Source organism: Balearica regulorum, chromosome 7, assembly GCF_011004875.1.
Source record: "Balearica regulorum gibbericeps isolate bBalReg1 chromosome 7, bBalReg1.pri, whole genome shotgun sequence".
Taxonomy (NCBI): domain Eukaryota; kingdom Metazoa; phylum Chordata; class Aves; order Gruiformes; family Gruidae; genus Balearica; species Balearica regulorum.
Genome location: NC_046190.1, coordinates 36,521,877 through 36,544,835, shown reverse-complemented (window position 1 = coordinate 36,544,835; position 22,959 = coordinate 36,521,877). Strand labels below are relative to the sequence as shown.

General features: G+C 57.9%; 1 protein-coding gene across 2 annotated transcripts; it reads left to right on the top strand.

Moving 5' to 3' along the window:
- Nucleotides 1-8,247: 8,247 nt before the first annotated feature.
- On the top strand, nt 8,248-17,399 carry CHST3 (carbohydrate sulfotransferase 3). Of its 2 annotated transcripts, none has more exons than XM_075758922.1 (3): nt 8,248-8,394; nt 14,814-15,045; nt 15,197-17,399. In XM_075758922.1, exons 2-3 carry the CDS (start codon nt 14,909-14,911, stop codon nt 16,425-16,427), a joined length of 1,368 nt encoding a protein of 455 aa, XP_075615037.1. In that variant the 5' UTR covers nt 8,248-8,394; nt 14,814-14,908; the 3' UTR covers nt 16,428-17,399. The 2 variants fall into 2 exon arrangements, with proteins under 2 accessions (XP_075615037.1, XP_075615036.1); XM_075758921.1 differs by lacking the exon at nt 8,248-8,394 and adding an exon at nt 14,282-14,532.
- The last annotated feature ends 5,560 nt before the right edge of the window (nt 17,400-22,959 follow it).

Genomic DNA, 22,959 nt, shown 5'->3' with positions numbered 1-22,959 from the left:
TTGCAGCCACCCTTTAAAACTTATCCAACAGCTGCTTCCCCTCAGGTTGTAATTTTTTTGTTCAGCTGCAGATGATCTCTCTCTCTGTGTTCCTTTAGTTGGACAAGGTTGAGAGCCATGTTTTGTCCTTGCTAACAGATCTGCAAATGAGAGTTAATTAACCCTGAGAGATTTGGAAACTATTTTTCCATAAAAATGAGGATTATCAGGTTTGAGCTTCTCCTATTTCACAGGGAAGCTTAGAAAGCAAACAGGTTTTGGTCTTATTTGGTTTTCCTGATGCTGCCTGGGGCAATCAGAAGATATGTGGAATTTATAGTGATTTCTAGCAAAAGTGTCTGGGTTTCCCCATAATCTTTTCCTAGCTTGCTCTGAACAGCCGGTCCAATGCCAGCCTCCCTACCGGCAGGTCAAATTGTTCTCTCTTGCTGCACTCAAAGACTATCACATAGTGGTGGTTCCTCCTGCAGGTGTCCACGCAAAGCAGGTGATCTCCAAGGTGGACCTGGTCCTTCTCTATCTGAGACCTATGGATTTTACACCAGGGGGTCCTGCCCTGTGTCACATCCCATCTCTCATTCCACAACATGCCTTTCAAATGAGAGACCAGCCACATCCGGAGCTGCCCAGGTGGAGAAACATGTCTTCTCCTTGCAGGCTGCCAGGACACAGTGCCGTTTCCTGAAGGCAGATCTTCCAGAGGTCGAGCCACAGGGCTTGGCTGACACTATGGACATCCTGGTGAAGTCCCCTGGCTTCTGGGCAGATACTGCTTTCTCTCTTCATCTGCTCTGGTGCTTTCGTTTCAGCTTCTTCCTTGGAAAGGCCCTTCCCTGTTGTGAGCAAGGCTTCAAAGGTCCTGGTACCCTTATTGTGTGTTAAGTAGCAAGGATTTGGTTATCACCAAGCCAGACAAGGTTTCCAGGCAGAGATCTTATCTTCCTTCTGTAAGCAGACCCACAAGGCTACAGCATGACTATTAGGGGGTTGTCAGAAGCCAACGTCTGCCCTTCTGCAAACAGTGGCTGAGCTCCAGGAAGAATTAAAACATCCCCCAAAAAACCCCAACAAACTGGCAGTCAAGCAAACTAGTAGCAGTCCCATGCAACAGTGAGCTCTGATCCTTCAGCCAGTGGCTGGGGAATCTCGAACCTGAAAGGTGTTTCAGAGTAAGATGAATGTATATCTGTCCAGACAGGGCTAAATCAGGTTTCTGTGGGTCCGTGGTGATGTTCAGAGTGAAAGCATATGCCGGAACTGGTGCTGGAAGGGGCTGCCCTGCTGTCCCTTGCACCCTGGCCATGCACTCCTGCCGCTTCCCCGTCTGGGGACAGACTGGTCCCAAGTACATCTGGTCAGCTCCTGCTCCACCTAGAAACTCGCCCTGCAAAAGAAAAGCAATACAAGATAAGTTGCTGCAAGTGACACAAAGGATGTGAGAGGGAACACGTGCCGGGGACAGAAAAAGACCACAGGATGATCTCTTCTCTGCCTTAGGTGGATTTAAGCACATCATGAAATTGCAGGGCACCAGAAAAGATGAAATACAAATAACACGTTAGGGTAAGGAAATAAGCTGCATCAATAAACCTCATTGATGAGAGCACTCAGCTTGAGGACCCTCTTCCAGCCTAAGATTTCTTAAAGGTTTCATCAGCCTTTGGGAACATTTTGATAAAACCACGCCGTCTCACAAACGCCTTGACACCAAGGATTTGGCTACGATATTAATAAGTCACTGTAGCCAGAATTTATCTTCATACTCTTAAGACCATCCCACAATGTTCTTGGTGAGGAGCAGAAGAGGACACCCTGCAGCAGAGAGCATCCCTGGCATACACTTTGGTGTGTATGGTATTACACCAGCAATGGGAGTTTTAAGAGGAGTTAGCAGCTAACCCGCCACGTAGCAAAGCTCCATCTTTGAGTTTTATAGCACAGGCTTCAGAGAAACACGGAGAAAGCTTGGTGCAACCTTGCAAATCCCGTTGCAAACGCCTGCTCTGCTGTGGAAACTTCCTGAGCAAAACCCAGTGGGCAACACGGCTGAATAGCTTGGCGCATACTGGGTGCTGAGCACCCAAAAACCTGAGTCACCCCTGGGGTTTTCTCAGTGCTGGGTACTTCTCAATAAAAGGCAGCTCTCAGTTCCTTCTTTTGGAGGGGAGAAGATAGGACAAGTTATGGTTTTGCAGACATTTCCTCTCCCTCTAAGGGTCAGAGTGGGCAACTGGTGCCGTTCAGCACAATCAGCTCCTTTTTTGTGGGGGGTTTCCCTTCACGAGCAGGCTGGCCAGAAAGAAAAGCCTGCTATCAGTCGGGGTCAGTCTCCCAGCCGCGAACGTCCATCAAAAGGAGCTTTATTTGGTTGATCCTAAATAGATTTCCCTGCCTTGAATGGCACGTTGGGAGAGCAGGGTGGTCAGACGGGGAGTTTTCCGCATTTGTAGAGAGCAGGGAGACCCGGATTTTACCCAGCCAAGGGTGCTGCTGACCTTACTAAGCTGCTGACAGGCGCCTGATGGCATTTTTTTTCGTTGCAGTGCAGCTCCAAAGCCAACGGCACAGGTAGAAACACTCTCGCAGTCTGCATGTGATCCCCCCTTTCTTCTTCTCACCTTTTTTTCTCTGTGCCAGAGACTTAAAAAGCCAAACCAGAAAGCACAAGGCTTCCTGCCCACCTGGGAGAGCAGCAGACTGGCCTTACTGGTTGTCCCCAGGATGGGGACATGAGAGGCATTTTCTACTGGTGGCATTGCTTTAAGGTTTGCCAGCCTGTCTTCTCACCAGACGTCCCCCTGGCTCGGCTGCTCTCATCGTGTCAAAGTGAATCTTTGCGTTGCAGGTTTGGAAAGCGTTTGCGATGATTAAAAATAGACTAACTTCTTTATTTCGCCCTCAGCAGTTTTAGAGAAGCAGAATTGAAAAAGGAACAGAAAAAGCGGAGCAGGTTTGTTTGAAGATCTTGCACGTGTTGTGTGCAGAGGCCGCGGGAAGGATGGACGGAGGTCAGGCAAAAGCACATTGGCTGTGAACACTGAGTTTCCCACCGAGCTCCCACCCTAATTACGCCCACTTGTTTTAAGCATAGAAGAAACAAGGGGGAAGAACGGTCAACTGAAAAAAATCTCTCTGGGAGAGCTCAAATGATTGGATTTGCTGTGGCTTCATGAGGCAGTTTGCCTACAGAGGACAGCTAGGAAAGCAAACACGAGAAAGCAGCCGCCTCCACAGATACTGGCTAAAAACCAGCCAGGTATCAGTTCACCGTGGACAGCAGCGACTCCTTCCTCGGGTCTTTTGCTGAGCAGAGGGCGGCCTGAATAGCCGCCCACGGGAAAGCACCGTTGGGCCGGACGGCAAGTGCGGTGCAGCTGTTTCCCTTGCAGAGACCTCATCCTGCAGCAAATAATTAGTTTCTTTAACAGACCCAGGCCCAGATGTTGTTAACGAGTCAGGCCTAGCCTCCAGCAAACACTCCCGGTTTATGGATCGCCCTTGCCACACTGTTTATTGGCCATCATCTCCCCCAGCCCCTGGGGCGAGCAGGGCTGCTGTTTGAGCTTGCTGTTATCTTCTACTTCCCGGCACTTTGCTTTTTCTTCTCCGATGGCAAAGCAGGCAGCACCTTCCCCTCAAAAGCCGACATACCAGGGCTGTACATCGCGGTGTCAGGTCTGAAAGACCCCCCAGGGGGGCTCTGCCGGCAAGGAGAGGCGTTAAAATTAAGAGAGGGGGCTCCTGGTGGCAGCGGAGATGTCAAGAGAGGAACGAGCACTGCGGGGGGGGGGAAGGCAGGGGCTGGCAGGGAGCAGCGACCTTTTTACTTCATCCATAAAAAGAGAGGAGGGACTGAGGAACCGAAAAAGCAGGTGTGGGCTCCGGCCACGCTCCCTTTCCCCCTCCAGCTTGCAGCACCAAGAAGCGCGGTCTCTCTGCACACGGCGGCAGCCGGCATGTGCTGCGGGGGGGACTCGGTTCCCTGGCGGGGGGGAACCCCTTAAAAATAAATAAATAAATAAATAAACCCAACAAGACCAACCCAAAACCGGTGCTGAGGCAGCACCTGCTCCCAGTAAGGGCTGCGGTTGGGAGACTGGGCACCAGTTTGGAAATTACTAGCCCGACGCGACGCCGCCAGGGGGCGCTAGGAGTCCGCAGCCGGCAGCAGGCAGCGCGAGCGGGCAGCAGGCAGCGCGAGCGGGCAGCAGGCAGCGCGAGCGGGCAGCAGGCAGCGCGAGCGGGCAGCAGGCAGCGCGAGCGGGCAGCAGGCAGCGCGAGCGGGCAGCAGGCAGCGCGAGCGGGCAGCAGGCAGCAGCATCCCGGTTATCGGAAAGACGGTGTTAAAACATTTAGGTTCACAGTTTGGCTTTTTTTTTATATATATATATATATATATAGTCTTTGGCGGCGGAGAGGGTGAAACACCCCATTTCTAGTTGTACGGGGAGAGGTTTAATTGCATTTAATTATTGAAAGGTCATTACAAACAACAAAAAAAAAAAAGAGCTGGAAAAGTTTCAACTAATCGCTCTGTATTCTGGTAAGCAGATTAGCCTTGGTAGAGAGGGTGAAAACACCCTTGTGAAGTTTATGTGGGAAGGTCATCCAGGAGGAAAAGTCCAGGGAGAGGTGGATCGGTGATTGAAAATGGCATCCAGCCCTTGGAAGAAAAACAGGGTTTTCACGGTGATGCCTTCCTCCTATCAACCCACAGCCGGTGAATCATTAGAGCTGTCATTAAAGCATCTGAGAGCACTCTTCTTGAGAAGGTCAAGGTATAGGTTATGGGTAGGCACCGTGCACTCAGCTGGAAAACTGGGCTCTTCTTCAGCTCGAGCAGGGCATTGCCTGCTTTTTCCCTCGGGGCAGAGGTCACCTTAGTGCTCTGGGATGAGCGTGATGCACCCACACTGCTCCCAGCTCTGGGCGTGATACACCCGCAGCCTGGCACCAAGACAAACCTTCTCTCTCTTCGGAGGCGGATCTTGACTGGCCAGATCAGGCTCTGGATGAGGACCCGTGCTGCGTGTTTTAGTTCAGTGTGAGCATCCATGTGGCTTTAGGTTCCCCATCCCTTTTGCTGGAGGAACTACAGGGCTGGAGGAGGCAGAGACCTTCTTCTGACCTGGGTCCTGGTTCCTTAGGCTAGCTCATGCAGCCATAGGAGGTCCTCAGCCCAGCCCCAGCTGGGAGCAGGTCCCATCAGCAGCTGCCCTGCCGTCACCGAGAGGGAAATCCTGGCATTTGCAGATACCTGTGCAGTCCTGTTCCCCAAAACTACTGCACCCAAGTCTCTTTGGCCGCTGGAGAACGTTGTTTCCTGGGCTGCGTTTGCAAAAGGCCCTTGCGTGAAAGGAAATCAGGTGTTTGTGGCTCTCATTTTGCAGCTGGCAGGCTGTCCCCTGCCACGCACCATCACCTCTCCAAGGAACACGCTGAAAAGCAGCTCGTCACGGCGCGGGCACCTGGCCACGAAAAGCAGAAGGAAGGCTGCCAACAGGTTTCCAACCTTCTGGGGAGCAAGAAATAAATCTGAAATGAATCCCTGCAGATTCAGCCGTGAAACAAAGCCAGGGCACCTTCTCCATCTCATAACCTTGGACAACAGGCATTCTTCCACTTTCTCTCATTTCCAAGCCACGTCACAACCTCCTGGGAAATAAAATCATGAAATTGCCTCCGGAGGAAGCAGCAAAGCAGAGGAGAACCAGGTTTCCTTTGCATCGCAGCTTCCAGACCATTTCCAGGTGCCTGGGCACCATGTCCTGCTGCCAGATACCACCGGACAGTGCTTGAAGGGACGTAGGTAGAGAACTTGGCAACATCTAATCTGCAAGCAAATTTCTAGGCAGACGCTGCCGCAGCTCTAACAGAGCAAAGACCAGTGAAGGCTTTTTTAAATCAGAGTCCAACTTGGTCACCGCCACATCATCAGCTTGGACCGAGGGTGGAAAATGAGTGTCAGATGCCTTTATTCCCCGAAAACCCAGAGCATCTTTGTTGCTATAGCGACACGTCCCCCTTGCCTTGCTCCTGATGTCATTCTAGGGACCGCACCCCTGCCTTCTCCCGCACGACAGGCGTGTGCGTGCACACCCGTGTGCAACACAGGGAGCAAGAGGAACATTCTGTTATCCCCAGGGGAAGAGGAGTGGGTGACGAAGGGAACGTGATCCCGCAGCGAGCGAAGGGCAGAGGAAACACAACTCTTTGCCTCTCCCGTCGCCTCTCTCGGCAATTTGCGGGGAGGAGAAGGCACTTTGTTCCTCCCTGTGCCAGCTTTACTTATTGATGAAGCAGGAAGGTGATCTCTCTTCTCATGCTGCAGCTGCGTGGGGAAGGGGCCCTCCTCTGCTCCTGCCACCCCCCCAGGACCATCACAAAAGCATCCTACAAAGGCAGCGGCATCCCGCTAGGGTGGGTGTCCTACTCCCCACCTGCCTCTCTCTTTGCACTCCTCTCAAAATTATTAACGTATTAGGGATGTATTTTCATCAAGATCTCCTCTGCCCACAAAATCCAAGGCAGAATTCCCTGTTTCAATCCAAATAATGAGCAAGGAGCTTAAAAATGTTTCAAAACCCCACAAAACTCCTGCGGGGTGCGGCTGGCCAGACTTATCCGCTCTTTTTGACGTGATTAACCTGACAGCCCACACAGGCCTGATCCTGCGAGCCCTGGGTTTGCCTCATTTAGGCAGAATTTGCAAGACGCTGCCCTTCGCCCCAGCTCCATCGGCGACGCTGCGGGAGCCAGAGCCGTGGCAGGGATGTACCGGAGTTACCGTGCCCGTCAGATCGCAGAGTTACTGGCTGCGGGATGCTCGCTAAAACCAGAAAAAGCAGAAGGATGTATGGACGGATGAAGGCTATACCATAAACATCACACCCAGCATTTCCCGCGCTGATGTTTGCATACGAACTGTGCCACCAGCCTCACGCGCCTCCAAGCAACACCGGGCAGGTCTGCAACACCCTTGTGTTAACGTATGTCTCTACATATATATGTATACAAACGCATATCGCTTTGCACACACCCACTGTTGCTGCAGGCATGGTGCTGGCACTTGGCGTGTAAACCCGGACACATTACTTTCGCTAATAGGAAGCCACTAACGAGCTATGCAGGTCATCGCACACAAATGCCAAGAAAACCTGTATTTTTTTGCCTATGCCACATGCGTAGCAGAAAAACTATGCCAGGAATGCAAGAGTGCTGAAACTTTTTATGGGGACTATTTTTTTCGGATCTCTCTCTGCCTGCAAAGCCAGACGTCTTTCAGCTCATCAGCGTCTAACACGACAGAGCTGGGAGGGAGCCGTAGGAATTCCTGCACATGAGCCAGAATAACCATTTCTATACGATTTAATGCTCCAGACCCTAATCCTGCCCTGTGGCAACAGTGACAGCCGGTGTCCCCCAAAGCCCCTGGTCTGCTCCCAATCAGATGCTCTGACTCCCTGCCCTCCCGGGACACACAGGCGTGTGCTCACGGGTTCGGGGGACACAGGCGCGTGCTCACGGGCACAGGACACCGCGGCGTACGGCCATTGCACGGGGCAAACCCACCCGCAGCTCCTGTATGGGGAGAAAGTGGAGATCGGTGATCTGGGGAGAAAAGCGCTGCCCCTGGAGCTGGTTTTGGCCAGGGGTATGGAGAAGGAGCCTTCCCATGCCTGCAAGGTGGTCACGGAGAAGATGGAGCCAGGTTCCTCAGGTGGTGGGAGGGCAAAAGCTGGGACAGGAGAGGTTCGGAAGGGATATGAGGAGAAAGGATTTCCCTACGAGAACAGGCTGCCTGGAGAGGTTGTGCTGGCTCCATCCCTGGAGGTTTGCAGGGTAAAGCCCTCACCACCCTGGTGTGACCCCGCTTTGGGCAGGAGGCTGGACAGGAGCCTGCAGCCCGAATCGCCCCACGGTGCCGGGGAGGGGACTCGCCTTGGCCCTGCCGGGGCACTTTCCCGGGGTGTCCGTGCGCCCCCAGCCCCCCGTTTCCCCCCTCCCAGCACCCAGGCGGCCCCTTCCAGACCGGGGCGATCCCAGGGCTGGGGCCGGCGACTCCCGGTTTCCAGCCCCGGCGTGTCGGGGAGGTGTCGGGGAGGTGTCGGGGAGGTGTCGGGCAGGCGGCGGGGAGGCTGGCCCGGGGACCCTGCCCGGCTCCGCCCCGGGACCCGCGTCCAGGCGCCGGGACCGCTCCCCCCCGCCGCCGCCCCGGGAGGGAGGAAGGAAGGAAGGAAAGAGGGAGGGAAGAGGGGAGGGAGGGAAGAAGAGAGGGAGGGAGGGAGGGAGGGAGGATGACAGCGCCGTGAAGAAAAGCAGGGGACCCGCTGCCCTCCCTCCTCCCGCACGGCAGGACCAGGCGAGCTCGCCCCGCGGAGCGGCCGCCGCCGGGTAGGTGCAGCGGGGGCCGGGACCGATGGGGCGGGAGCCGGAGCGCAGCGGGGGCCGGGACCGGAGCGCAACCGGGGGCCCGGAGCGATGGGCAGCGGCAGCCCCGGGCCGGCCCGGGGAGAGGGGGACGATGGCGGCGGGGGTCGGGCCTTTCTCTCCCGGCGCGGAGGGGAGTTGCGGGAAGTTGGGCGTGCGAGCAGCGGCCACCGCCCCGCCATCCCTCCCCCCCGCCAGTTCCCGGGGCGGCGGGGGGGGGGCTCCGCGGTCGCATCTCCCCGCGGGGGCGGCCCCGAGCTCCGCCGGCTCCTTTGTGCTCCCTCCGGCCTCGGCCGCTCCTTTGTCTCGGTGCGGGGCCCCCCGCCGCCCGCTCCCGCAGCGGGGCAGCGCCGGCGATGCCTCCCCGCCGGCCGGACCCCGGCACCCTGCCTTGGGAGACAAAGTCCCCTCGGCTCCCGACTGCCCGAGCAGCTCTCTCCGTTTCTTTCTTTTGGGGGGGGGGGGGGGGGGGGGGAATTTAAAAAAAAAAAAAAAGAAATAAGGGCGAGCTCTCCCTCTGCAACGCTGAGCTTCCGTCCAGAGCGAAACACGTCTGGGTCGAGAAAAGGAGCCTTTCTCACAACCATCCCGGAGTTGCATCATCCGGCCTGTCAGCCCCTACCAAGGAGCTCCGGAAAGTTGTTCTCACCCTTTCCCCTCCTGCCCCGGGGCTGCTGGGGCACCCTGGCCCTCGGCCGGCTCCCGGCCACCAAGCCACCGGCTTTTCTGTCCGAGCTGGGGCATTGGCACCCTGATGGTCCCAGGCGCCCAGACGGGACCTGGGCATGGGGTTACCTCCAGGGGGAAAGGGCCACCCGGGCAGAGTCCCTGCTCAGCCCCTGCAGGGATTTCGGCAGCCGCTCCAGGCCATGTTTGGGGGAGCTGCCCGCACCCTCCCACCTCTGCGCTGCGGGACCTGAGCCTGGCTTCGGTCCCTGGGGGAAAGTGTCTCCTTTTCCACAGTCGACGATTTATGACACCACACCAGGACAAGGATTTAACTCCGTGATTTTCCCACATCTACCGAATTGCTTCGGTGCAGGACTCGTTTTCACACCCCCAGCCTCCTGGGCACAGTCTGCATTTTCTCGAGGGCAGTAGGGATTCACTATTCCCCCCAGTCACCATCTCTGCCACCAGTCCCTCCCAGAGGTCCCCAGAGGGCTACAGATGCCTGTCTCAGGGTGAAAAGGGAACAGAGCAGGGCGCAGAGTGAGTGGTGTCCCTGGGTTTTGGCAGAGGAGCTTCCAGGGTAGCATGGAGCAGTGGGGAGAAGGAGCATGGGGCAGTAGGAGGGACTGCGGACTCTGCACCCCAGAGAAAGGGCTCATTGAAGCAGGGATGGGCATTTGCGGTTCCCAACGTGGCCGGGGGGGTGACGGCACGCACAGCGGCCAGCATTGTGCTGCTGGCGCCGAGCAAATGGGGCCAGGCAGTCCTCTTACCCATCTCGGTGGTCTGCTCTCCGGATCCCCTTGCTGCCTGTCAGGAGCACCAGCATCCATGGTTTCCAGCAAGTTGGTTTCGAGGTTATAGGCTTGTTGGGGATCCACTGCCAGGCTCCTGGTCTGGCTCAAACTAGGGCAACACAGCCTGGCACACCTGCAGATGCACAATTTTACCCCCGTGCCCAGCACTGATGCCTCTGAAACTCCCACCATGTTCAGCAGCAGCAGCAGCAGCAGCTCTCCTTTCTCCTGGGTCAGGAGAAAACACCTTTCTTTGGATGCTACCCAAGGTGAGGGAGAGCAAAGTCCACTCTGTCCTGGCCTCAAAGCCTGGGCTGGTCCTGTCACCAAGCATTACTGTGCCCAACACCAGCCTCTAAATCCCTTCTGGGCAACACACTTTTTTTTTTTTTTTTTTTTTTTTGATACAAAGCACATGAGCAGCTCACCTGTGTCAAGCCAGAGCTCAGTGTGCCTCTTCGAGGGGAGGGATAATAAATAGTGGGCAGAAGACAACCTCGTGCACCTGGAGCTTGAGAGCACATGCAATGAGAAACAAGTTAAGTGGTGCTGGTTTGTACCAACGCCCACAGGTGCAGCTCCTGAGCACAACCTCCCGTCTCTGCCCTTGCCTGCTTGCTTCAGCTCCCAGGGGTGGCTTTGCCCCTGGGGTGCCCGGTGAAGAGGGGAGCAGAGCACCGAGCCAAGGCGGGTGGAAGGACTGAGGGGCAGAGCCGGGAAGGGAATGTGGAGGAGAAACAAGAGTGGCCCCTGCCTTAACTTGAGGGACCGATCACACGGGGGAGCAAACCCCCGGCCGTGTCCACGGGGGGCTGCCCAACCCAGGGGCACAGCGCCTCTGCCCTTCCCATCCTCCCCGGGGGACACGGTCCCTGCTCACGCCGGGGTTTGTGCGGCGGCGGGACGGGCTGGGGCTGCCGCAGGCACCGGTGCCCTGTCCCTGCCCGAGCCAGAAGGACTTTGCATCCCCAACTTTCTCCTCTGATAGGCAGTTTCCAGGCTTCAATTTGATGAGGCTTGGGGCTATTCCAGGCAACTTTATAAACACCGTAGGAGGTGACTTCTTTTTCCTTTTCCTTTTTTTTAGCTTGAATACACATATTTTTAAGCAAAAAAATACCTGCCCAGGCAGCCTCCTCAGCTGCGCCGGGGGGCAAACTGAAGCGGTGTCACGCTTGTGCCATGCCTTGGAGAAGAGCCAGGGGCAGGATGAAAATTGCTGGGAGATGAAAGCAAAGCAGGAAGCGTCGGTGGCGTGTTTCCCAAGGCCAGCCTCGGGAGGAAGTCGGGAGTGGAAATAGTTGATAGAGTAAATACAGAGGGAGCTCAGGGTGGGTTTTTTGTTCCCCAGGTTGCAGACAAAGAGTAGCGGGGAGAGCGGATAAGCCCGTGCGCCTTATCTCTTTGTTGTTCTGCCTCTGTGTTTTGCTGGCTCGCGCTGCCGCTGTTAATCTGATGAAGCAAAGCATCGCGGAGGGAATTACTCCGGGGGCAGCGAGTTCAGCCACAGGCCCCCACGGGCTCCCCTCTCCTGGGAGCCGGGCAGGGATGCACAGGGATGGATGGCGGAGCTGGATGGACAGAGGGATCGCGGGCAGGGAGGGGGCTTTCAAGTAGGTGCTTCGCTGCCGTTCCTTGTCTGGAGCTCAGTTGTTGCCTGTTGAGTCACCGGAGGAAAATGTGACTTCATCCAGTTGCACCTCCAGCTGGCTTTCCCCACCAGCCCGCAGGCATCTTTCCTTTCCTGGATGCCACCCGGTAGGTGTTCAGGGCAGCCGGAGGAGGGGGACGAGAGCCCCAAGGCTTCGTGAAAGACCCTCTCTTTCCCAAAACCCCTGTCCTGCTCTTCCCGGCAGGCAGTCCTGCGAAACGCCCTGCAGAAGGGCAACCAGCATCCCTTCCCTCCTTATTCTCGCCACGGGGCCTCCTTCTCACCGCACCTCCAGCACCCACGGGAGCATCCACCCCACCATTGAGCGCTGCAGCAGACTTGAATAATTTGGCATCTCCGAGTCCTTCCCTTCGTCCTTCCTTCTTGCTCTGGCAGGGTTAAGTTAACTTGCTAGTAGTGGCGGATATCCATGGGAGCAGCTTTGCATGGGAACAAACCCCTCCTCGCCACCGCTCAAAAGAAAAAGCCCCTTTGCTTGCTTTGACTCAGCTGGGAAATCCACAAAGCCTTTTATCATCTCGACAGTGGGAATTGTAACCATCCCTGCTGAAGTGAAAAGCATTTCCAGCCTGAGGGGTGGGAAAAAGCAAGGAGCAGCGCTGGGGGGTTTTCCCCAAGCCACGTGTTCTGCCTTCCGGGGCGTCTCAGTTTAGTGCTCATGGAAATTATTCCGCCTTGCTTTGAGATGTCCAGACCAAGAGGAGAGCGTTGGCCGGCCGCTGCCTGCCGTCACCAGGGATCACGTCCATCCGTCCGTCCGTCTGTCCGCTCACACTGGCAGGCGCGCGTCCCCTGGGAGCGGATGCTGGTGGGCGCACCCCGGGGCGGTAGCGGCATCCCGGCTGCTCTCCTCGCACCTCCCGGCTCCAGCGAGCAGCCGGAGGGGAACGCGCGGGGCGCACAGAGCCCCTCTGTTCCCGCTCACAAAGGGACGCTTGTGGCTTGTTCGCTGCCCCAGCCGGGCTGCGCCTCGCAGGCCCCAGCGAGAAAGAGCTTTAGGATGCTGAGCAGCCCCGGCCAGCCTCGCCGGGTCACCCCGCCTGTCCCCCAGCCCCATGGCTCAGCCCTGCGAGGGCCCCCGCGTCGGTCGCCACCGCCCTGCGGGTCCCGGGCAGGACGCTTGCAGCCGGCTGTTTATTTAAGGAATTATGTCTGCCCTGGGCCTGTGGATCGGGGGTTTTGCCAGTGCTGCTGGAAATGGCTCTGTGTGTCATCCCCGCGAATAATTCCTGGTCTGTGGCTCATTTGTGGTTGGTTGGCTGGGGGCATTAGAGGGGAAAACCCCGGGCTGGCTTTGCCCAGGGATTTTGTCTGAGCAAGAGGTTGATGCCGCCACCCCCCGTCCTGCCTGCCTGCGTGCTCCGGGCAGCGAGGGGACGGTCCCCTGCACCGGGGAGGCGAGGGCAGGGATGCAGACCGCCGCTGCCGCTCCCCAGGATGCCACAAACCCAAAAGTCTTTTGCAGCGGCAAAGCCGGCAGCTCCGCCGGGCGCTGAGAGATGTGGCTGCACGCCGAGGACTTTGTATATTTTATGTCTTCTCTCAGTTGCTCAAATACTCCGACAAGTCCTGTCGTCACGGGGGGACACGGAGCAGGACTGAGGAGGGGGGACTTGGGGGACGGCGTGGCAAAAGACACCTGCCCCGGCTGCTGGCCTGTCCCCGAGGAGCGGCGTGCTGACAAACTAAACTAACAGGGCTGTTAAACACACACGCAGACGTGTGCAGGGGGGATGTCGGTGTCACTCGCTGCAGGAGGGAGCCGGGGGGCCACCCCGGGAGGGCTCGGGAGCCACCGGGACTCTCCGGGGTCCCTGCATCCCACCAAAGCTCCGGGTTCCTGGGTGCGGGCGTCTCTTTTTTAGCAGTTTTTGCTGGGAAGGAGATGGCTCACAGCCGAGCGCCAAGCGATTTGCCAAAGCCAGGAAACTCCTGCTCCTCCCGCAGAGAGGGCTGGGGACCGGGCGGGCTGGGATGCTGCCCTGCCCGGGGGGCACGTCCCTTTCTTCCTGCCCACGCTCCCGAGGCTGTCCCCCCCTTCCCAGCAGGAGGGGCGTACAGTGAGCCATACCAAAAAATGCACATTTTGGCGGCGTCGAGGCGGTTTGGGCGTGACGCAATGCCTGGCAGAGCTTCCCTGCTCCACACCCTGCCGAGGGCTGGGGGTAGTGCGGCTCGGCCGGGGCATCTCCCCTCTGGCAAACCCCAGGGGCCCCCCAAAAAGGAGGAGGCTCTGCCAGGCTCTCTGCCCCCCCCTTCACTCCTGAAAGCAGGGGTGGGACGGGCTGCCGGGGTCACGCTGGCGGGAGCCAAACCAAATCTAAATAGATTTTCCCTGAGTCACCAAAAGTCTGGCCAAGAAAGCGGGATGAGCAAACAGCATCACCCACGCGGCCGGCCAGACGCCGGACATGCGAAAATTGCACACGCGACACGGGCTGGGGACCTGGCCCGGGGTGCCAAACGGCAGCTTTGGACCCCAAAATCTCCACCGCATCCCAATTGAGACGTGCGTCTGGTACAACTCGGAGCAGCTCCTCTGCCATCACCCCGATTTCGTCAGCACTGGGAGGAAGAGGAGGGTGGCTGCAGGGGGAGGTCGTTTTTGCTGGAGGGAGGAAGCTGAGTCTCCCAGTGGGTTTTGCATTCCCACACTGAGCACTGGTTTTTTTTTTCTTTTCGGAAAAAAAAACCAGGAGCATTTTACACCCCGAGCAGGACCGGCAGCAGCAGCAGCAGTGTTTTCCGGCCCGCCATCGTGCCTGGAAACACTCTGGGTTTCATTTTCGTGGCTGAGCAGCTGCCGCAGGAAGACGGAAGCCACGGCAGAGCCTGCAACCCGCCCCAAAAGTAGCTGTTTCTGGAGGCTGGCGGCCCACGATGCCCCGTGGATGGGGATGAGGAGCTGCTCTTGCACCCAGCCGGGGGGGGACCCTCACTGCTGGCAGCAGTTTTTGGCTGGTGGGGAGCAGGCAGCTGTCGGGGCGGCAGGGATTGGGTTTCAGGGCTGGCAGGGGCAGCCGGCGGAGGCGCAGGAAGGGGTCCCATTGGGCAGAGGTATTTCGGGAAGGAAGGGGAACAGCTGATGGGGGCTTCGGGCAGCTGCCTCTTGCGGGTGGCGATGGGAACAGTAGGGAAGAGCCCCCCCCACCCCCATTTTTTACACCTCTTGTTGATCATCCCTTGCGGGAAGGGTCAGCCCCTGACCCCTGCCACCGTGCTGACCCTCCTTCTCCCCGCAGGCAGGGCCGCCCCGGGCAGGGCCGGCGGGGCAGAGGATGCCGGGCAGCTAGCCCAGGACACCTCCCCGACGGGCGGGGGGGACCCGTGCGTCCCCATGGAGATCCGACGCGCTTTGCCCCAGGATTTTCGGGAGCTGCTGCACTGCGTGAAGATGAGGAGCAAGTACGCCATCCTGCTGGTCTTCGTCGTTGGCCTCGTCATCATCGAGAAGGAGAACAACTTCATCTCCAGGTAGGGAGCGGGCAACTAAGCCACCCTGTGCTTTTAACCTTTTCTCTCCCCCACTTCCTGAGCTCCTCTGCAGCGGGAGTCCCCCAAAACCCCTCACCGGGATGCAGGGGTGGTCCCGCTCTCCTCCAGGCTGGTCTGGGTCTCCCCGCAGGGTATCGGACAAGCTGAAGCAGTCCCCACAGGCGCTAGCGGAGGCCAACGGCACGGAGGCCAGCCCGGCACCGGCTGAGAATGGCTCGCTGGCCTCGCTGCAAGAGCTGGATGCCGCCTTCTCCCAGCTGAGGTCCCACCTGCGCAACGTCACCCTGCAGCTGGCGGGCGACGAGGACCCTGGGCCGCGGCGGCACGTCCTGCTGATGGCCACCACCCGCACCGGCTCCTCCTTCGTGGGGGAGTTCTTCAACCAGCAAGGCAGCATCTTCTACCTCTTCGAGCCCCTCTGGCACATTGAGAGGACGGTGACCTTTGAGCCGGGGGGAGCCAACGCGGTGGGCTCAGCCCTGGTCTACCGGGATGTCCTCAAGCAGCTCCTCCTCTGTGACCTCTACATCTTGGAGAGCTTCATCTCACCAGCGCCCGAGGGCCACCTGACGCCTTTCATGTTTCGGCGAGGTTCGAGCCGCTCGCTCTGCGAGGAGCCCGTCTGCACGCCCAGCTCCAAGAAGGTCTTTGAGAAGTACCACTGCAAGAACCGCCGCTGCGGCCCCCTCAACATCACCCTGGCTGCCGAGGCGTGCCGGCGCAAGCAGCACATCGCCCTGAAGACGGTGCGCATCCGGCAGCTGGAGTTCCTGCAGCCGCTGGTGGAGGACCCTCGGCTGGATGTGCGCATCATCCAGCTGGTGCGGGACCCCCGGGCCGTCCTGGCTTCCCGCATAGTGGCCTTCTCCGGTAAATACGAGACCTGGAAGAAGTGGGCATCCGAAGGGGAGGCTCCTCTCCGCGAGGAGGAGGTGCAGCGGCTGCGGGGCAACTGCGAGAGCATCCGTCTGTCGGCCGAGCTGGGGCTGCGGCGGCCGGAATGGCTGCGGGGTCGCTACATGCTGGTACGCTACGAGGACGTGGCGCAGGCGCCCTTGCAGAAGGCGGAGGAGATGTACCGCTTCGCCGGGCTCCCACTAACCCCGCAGGTGGAGGAGTGGATCAGCAAAAACACGCAGGCTCCCCGCGACGGCAGCGGCGTCTACTCTACCCGCAAAAACTCCTCCGAGCAGTTTGAGAAGTGGCGGTTCAGCATCCCCTTCAAGCTGGCGCAGGTGGTGCAGGATGCCTGCGCCCCGGCCATGCGCCTCTTTGGCTACAAGCTGGCCAGCAGCCCCGCCGCGCTGGCTAACCGCTCCTTCAGCCTGTTGGAGGAGGCACAGTCCTCCTGGGTCACATAACAGCGGCGGGGGGGACGGTGCCGGGGGGGGGAAATAAGGGGCTGTGGCCGTGCTCCCAGCCGGCCCAGAGAAGACCCGGGGGTTCCTGCTCCCGGAGATGCTCCTCGCTGCTGCCGGGTGGAAATTGGCAGCCCTGGGAGCTGGAGCGTCCTGGCAGAGCCGATCCCGGGGTCCTGCAGAGCCTGAATTATCCAATTTCTCCAGGGACGGGGAAATCACAAGGCTGAGGAGCGGTGGGGAAAAGCAGGGGGTTCGACACCAGAGCCACCTCCCTGGCTTGGGGGCTGCATCGAGGAAGAGGAGGGTGAGGGCAAGCAGAGGGCGACAGGACCAAGCACCTCTGCGTTGCCACCCCACCCCACCCCCCCCCCCCAGCTAGGATGAGACAAGGACAAGACCCCCGTGGTGCCAGCAAGGACCCAGAAGCCTTACTGGTTTAGTGCCTTCGTACACCAGCACGGACTGGGAACAGCCCCAGAGGCATGCTGGGGCAGGAGTCTCCCGTGGAGCCCCAGCCGACACTTGGGCTGCAGTGAAACTACTACTTTGTAGTTTGGTGCTCTTCAAAGTTGGGTTGGGTTTTGGGGGTTTTTTTTGGTGGGATTTTTTTTTTTTTTTTTGCCTGTGTATTTGCATACCAGGGTCATCAGGCCAATTTATTTATTTATTACGTGAAAGAGGGGGAAGGCAGGTCAAGGAGCTAATTCCAAAAATCTAAACAGCACAACGTACCGCAAAGAAACAAAGAGACACCCAGAGCCGAGGTGGCGGAGACCGCCACGTGCCCTGCCGCACAATCCCGGGAGAGCCCCCGGGGACCAAAGGGCTATAACCCCCCCCAAATCCCCACAGAGCACGGCCGGGGCTGCACCCACCTCGCACGGGAGCGACTGCAAACCTCGGCACCTGCTGGAAGGTGGTTGGACTTATTTAATTAAAAACAAAATACAACGGCTCAGAGTCCAAAGCATCTCCTGTCTCCTTGGTATTCGTGTGGGTCCCCCGCCCGGGGGGAGCCCCGGAAATACTGGCCAGCAGCACCGGTGGGTGACTGATAGCTGGTAGAGGCGCGGGGAGTTTCAGGGTGTTTGCCACGTGCAGACGTTCAGCCAGCAATAGCCTGGCACTGACCTGCCCCCTCCAATTCACATTTAATTCATTAAAATGCCTATTTTTAGCCCGCTTTGCAGTACATCCCTTTACTCCCCACGTATTTTGGGTTACGGCAGTCCCCTGAGGGAGAAGCCGGGCATTTCAGTGGAGGGTAGCAGTTGTCTGTACCTAAGACTCCTTGAGACCTGGAGGAGCCCCAAGGGGTCCCCGCTGCCTGCCCCCCCCCCCCCCCCCCCCCCCCGGGGCACGGCCAGCAGCCCCACGTCACCTCTCCCCAGCCAGAGCTGTTGGCTGAAAGCAAAAATAAATAAGTAAAATCAGTCGTCGGCAGCTGGCCGCAGCTGGGCTGCGTTTCTGCCGGCGGAGGGTGGCCAGGAGGAGCACGCTGGGGCTCCGGCGACGAGCCGCGGCTGAGGCGAGCTCACAAAAGCTGCGTTTTTGACCCAAGAGGGAGAACAGAGGCAGCATTGAGGAACGCGGGGCCGGCCGGCGGGGAGCAGCCACACCGGAGCCCTGAGCGGCCGCCCGCCTGCCCGTGCCGGCTGGGGAGGTTTTCCGAGCGCAGCCGCCTCTCGCCCGGGAGCATCTGGCCTCAAGTTGCCAATTCAGGGTGCTCGACGCCGGCCGGCCAAGGAGAGGGTGCAAAAACGGGTTTTTCTTCGCACTGAGCGGTATGGGTGACACCCTCACCGCTCGCAGGCCATGGAGAGCCGTCAGCCCCCTCCCGGTCTCACACGCAGCTCCCGGAATCGCAAGAGGCCCCGGGTTTGCCGAGTGAATCGGGTTTTGTTTGGAGGCTTCCCACCGGGAAAGCGGCGGGGTCGCCGAGGTCGGCTGGATACCCCGCAGCCGCACGCTGGGAAAAGCCCGCGGATCTCGGCCAGCACGAGGGGGAACGCAGCCAGAGCCAGGGCAACGCTTACAGGCAAACCCCTCTCCTGTGCTTCTGCAAAAATACCTATTTGATTGGCTTTTTCCAAAGCAAATAAAGTTAAAATTCATTGTTGATTTGCAAAACAGCTGCTCAGTTGCCAGGAAGGGGATGTTGAAGGGGTGCTTGGTGTTCCCAGCCCCTTCCCAACCCACCAGGCATGGAGGAGCCTCAGGGCTTGGGCAAAGCAAGGTTTAGGGGCCAAGGACAGACAAAGAAAGGGAAATACAAAGCAAGGCCGCTCTCACCTGCGTGGCCCCAGCCCCGGCTGGCTCCAGCCCGTCATTTCTGGCTAAGCACGAGCATTTCTGCCTGGACACCCTCCAGCTTCCTGTCAAAAACATCACAGGACAGAAAGAAAACGCGCCCCCCACCCCATGCAGATTTCTGCAGGGACTAATTGCTCCCATTAAACCCACATAGCCGTGACTCCCGTGTGGTGCCAGACACGTTGGGAAGCCACGAGGGACGTGCAGCTCCTTTCGAGACCAAAGCAGCCAGATTCACCCTGCACCGACTGGGGCGGGGGGGGTTGGCAGTTTCTCCCCACGAGGAGGGGCACCCCCTGCTCACCCTGCCCCAGCCGCTGCCAGACCTTGCCCCAGTCCTTCCCTATAGGAGGAATGGCATGGATTTGGGAAAGCCACAGCAGGAGGCAATGCCTTAGAGCAAGGCAGTACCTGTGTCCAGACAGGTCACGCAGGAAGCCCACGACAGGGGCCATAACAGATGCAGCCTCACCCTTCCTCCATCCACACCAATGCCAAAAAACTCCACCCATCCTCTTTTCTAAGGCTCAGGCTTACCTTAAAACAAGCAAACAAATGAAAGAACCGCCCCCAGCTGTGCTGCCCCTGGGCTCACCTGCTCAGCCTGCCACAGCTGTATTTTGGGGGAAATTTGGGTGCATTGTGGTGATGCTCACTGACACCAGAGAGATATTTTCTGCAAGCAGCCCAGAGCAGTGAGGGGACACGTGTCCCGTGGGAAGGGCCACCAGCCAAAGCCTGACTCTCCTCGGGGTTATTGCAGGTGACATGAGGTGATGTAGCATCAGTGAGAGCTTTAATAAATTAGGTATGCACTGTTCCCCTCTAAATGGGAGCTCTTCCCTCTGCCGGTCTAATCCAGACTTGACTTTGGACGGCAGGTTCTCTTCCCTTCTCCTCGGTTGCTCCAGCTCCATTTAATGGGATCGGATGAGCTAATCCCCCCGTGCCCCCTTGCAGCACTATCAGATGGGATTTCTGCACCGGGGCTGGAGGGAAACCCATGGCCCAAGCAATCGCCTGCCCTCACCCAGCCCCGCGGGGCTCGGTGCAGTTCCCGCAGGGAGCTGGTGCATTGCTACGGCTTCACCGCCCGAACGCCAGGACCACGGGGGGGGGGGACCAGGGGCTGCAGCACACATGGACATTTCAGCATTAAATGACAGCCTTGTTTTCTGTTGTGTTTTTTTAAGAGACTGCATGCCTGACCAGACCGCATTTCTTGGTCTGCATCCCATATTTATCCTGTAATTACACCTTTGGACAAAGGCTGCCTGTCTGTGAGACTGATTTTTTTTTTAAGGACACAGTTTTATTATATGCTGTGCTTTCACTGTAATGAAATCCTGGGAGGGGGACAGAAAAAAACTCCCCACAATTTGGGGGTGAAAGCTGTTCTTTCTCGAAACCTGCCCCAAGAGCGAAGGAGCTTGCCCAAGGCCTCTCCCTTTTCTCGAGGAAAACCCAAAGGCTGACATCCTTTCTGCTTCTCCACCACCCCATGAGGATTAGTGCCACAAACCCCCTCTCCGTGTTGTCCCATAAGAGAAAGGTGCCACCAAGCCACGGGCTCCTCTGCCGCAGGAGCAGAGCCTTGCCGGAGAGGTCTTTGCAATCCGTACAGCCAGCCGGTTAAGCTGGATAAAGCCGATTAAGCTCCTCTTTGCACCTGCCTGGATCACAGCACAACAAGGGAAGAATTCCCACAAAACGGCATTTCCGTAAAATTCCTCATGGCCGCCACGGGCTTGGCTCTGGAGGAGCAGGGAAGATTTGCATCGCGTGAAAACCAGTGGCGGTTGCTGGAGCTGTCTGAGCAGGGGGTTGTGGTTCTGCCCGTCCTCACCCCATGCGGGGGGCTGCGGGTGAAACCTGCCTTGGGGTCAACCTTGAATTTGGAGGTGCCTGATGACGGGTGAGGTGGACCCTGCCACCGGAGCATGCTGAACCTGGCAAACTCATCCCGCTTGTGGCAGCAGGTTGGGTGGGAAGCGAGATTTTCACTGTGCCCTGCTGCGTTTTGTGCGGGGGAAGAGGAGCTGGGGAGCACCTCGGCACAGGAACAAGGAGAACAGAGTTGCGACATGGCCCCGGGACAGAGCGGACCCCCCCCCCGCTACCAGCTCCCCGCAGCTCTTTTGGATACAAACACCAGTTGAATCGCAGAGACCATTGCGTTTCACCTTTGGGGTTTTCTTGAATCCCTTTTCTGGGTGGGATCTGCGACCCATTTATGGGCTGGCACGTACAGAGGCGCTGCCTATAAATACACATGACTGACTGGTCCAGCCTGACCGAAATAAGGTGACTTTGGTGCGGTGGTTTATGGGAAGCGGCCAGCAGCTGGTCTTCTCAAGCTGATGTCACTGAAAAACTGGAAATGAAAAATGAGGTTTGTTGAGAATAAATAAAATGGGACCTTGTTGATTTTTGCTAAAAGCAAATTTTATTTATAAGGTATAAAATAGCCAGTGTTGATGTTTAAAAGCAGCCGGGAACTGGTCTGAATTGTTTTTTCCAGGCAATTCTTTGCCCTGGACTGACCCGATTCCCCCCCGGCTGCCGCAGAGATCCCCGAGGTGTGCAGGGGTGACCGGATCACCTGGGCAAAATGGGGAACCCAGGGCAGGCGCCAAGGATGGGCAACGCAGTTTGTCTAGCAGAGAGCGATCCCCCACCTCAGCCCTGGAAGACACAAAACTACCCGTTCCCTGAAGCACAGCCCCGAGCCGCGCAGCAGGAGGGCTGCAGCGACGCTGCTGCCCCTGAGGCTGGGGCAGGACCGTGTGGGCAGAGGGACAAGTCTCCTTTGGTTTTACGGCAGAGACGTTGTCAGTGGGGGGGACACAGGGGACCCCTCCAGCAGCTCAGACTTGGCTGGGAGGGATGGAGCCTTCAGGCTGGCCCAGGAGGGAGAGCAGCTCTCGGGAGGAGAGCGAAGGGAGGGATGTCCTGTCAAGGGCTACTGCAAACTCAGAGAGGCTAGCCCACCTCGTGGTGGGCAGGACAAGGAGGCACAGGCTCACGGGGCTTCGGGCGAGTGCAGAGCAGGGGCGCTTGTGGCATCCTAAGGTCTTCCCATGCAGCACCGTTTAATCGTACTCGGAGGGATGTCTATTAGCTCTGGCTGATGTCGCATTAAACCCGATGATGGGAGGACGCAGAGACATGTATATCCCAGAGCTGCAGAGGTGGGGCAGGAGCATCCCACAGAGCCCCTTCCCTACACCTCTCCCTTCCCGCTGGCCCCCTGCCATCCCGCAGGGAGCGTACAGTCCACAGGGCAGGTGCAGCGAAAAGGGCAGGGAGCCTGGGCAGGCCGATCGCTGCCCCCGGCCTCCCTACCTGCCTCTGCCGTGCAGCTCACCGGCAGAAGACAAAACCCTCTCTGAAGGTGAGCAGCTCTTACTGCAGCCGTCTGTTTGCAGCCAGACAGAGAAATATCAAAACAACATATTTGCCAAAGTTGAGCATGCACCTGCACGCAGGAGGCTCCCTCTCACCACAGTTCTGAGCATTTGGAATTTCTTCCCGTTTGCCTTGAGTTGGATGAGAGGTTTTCACAAAGGCTCCTTTTACCTCCCCTGTTTGCTCTGGACACTGTTTTTGCCACTGACCTTGTCTTCCTTGTTGGTGTATCTCCAATTCACTGGCCCAGAAGTTTTTTTACTCTTTTTTTGTTGAAAGGTGGCCCTGATCTTCTGGTGTACAACCGGATTCACCTGATGATCACGCTCATTGCCGGGGATCAATGCTGTGGAGGGCTGTCCTTGCCGGTGACTTTGTCTCAATTTGAAGGCAGGCAGAGGAAAACCAAACCACCACTGGCAATGCCTTTGACTTTGGCTTGGAGGTAGGATGAAGACATCTGCCTTGTGAGCAGCAGAGTTAGGGCAGGAACGGGATCTTTTTTCTTTGTGGCAGGTCTGGTGCAAATATACCTGAAGGGGGAAAACACTACGTGATGGGGGAAAATAGGGGAGGACTCTTGGAGGAATCGATTTCTCCCAGTAGTGGGTATGTGCTGTAAAATACATGCAAATGCCTGGCATGAAAAGCCAAAATCTGCCTCTGTAAAAGCCAGCGCTGGGCACAAAGGTGCAGGGAAAGGGGGAGAATTATGCGGATAAGGCCAGCCCTGCCAGGAAGGGGATGGGTTCACACACACTGGGTGTGAAGCAAGCCTGTCTGTGTAATTTGAGGGAAAAGCTTAAATCAG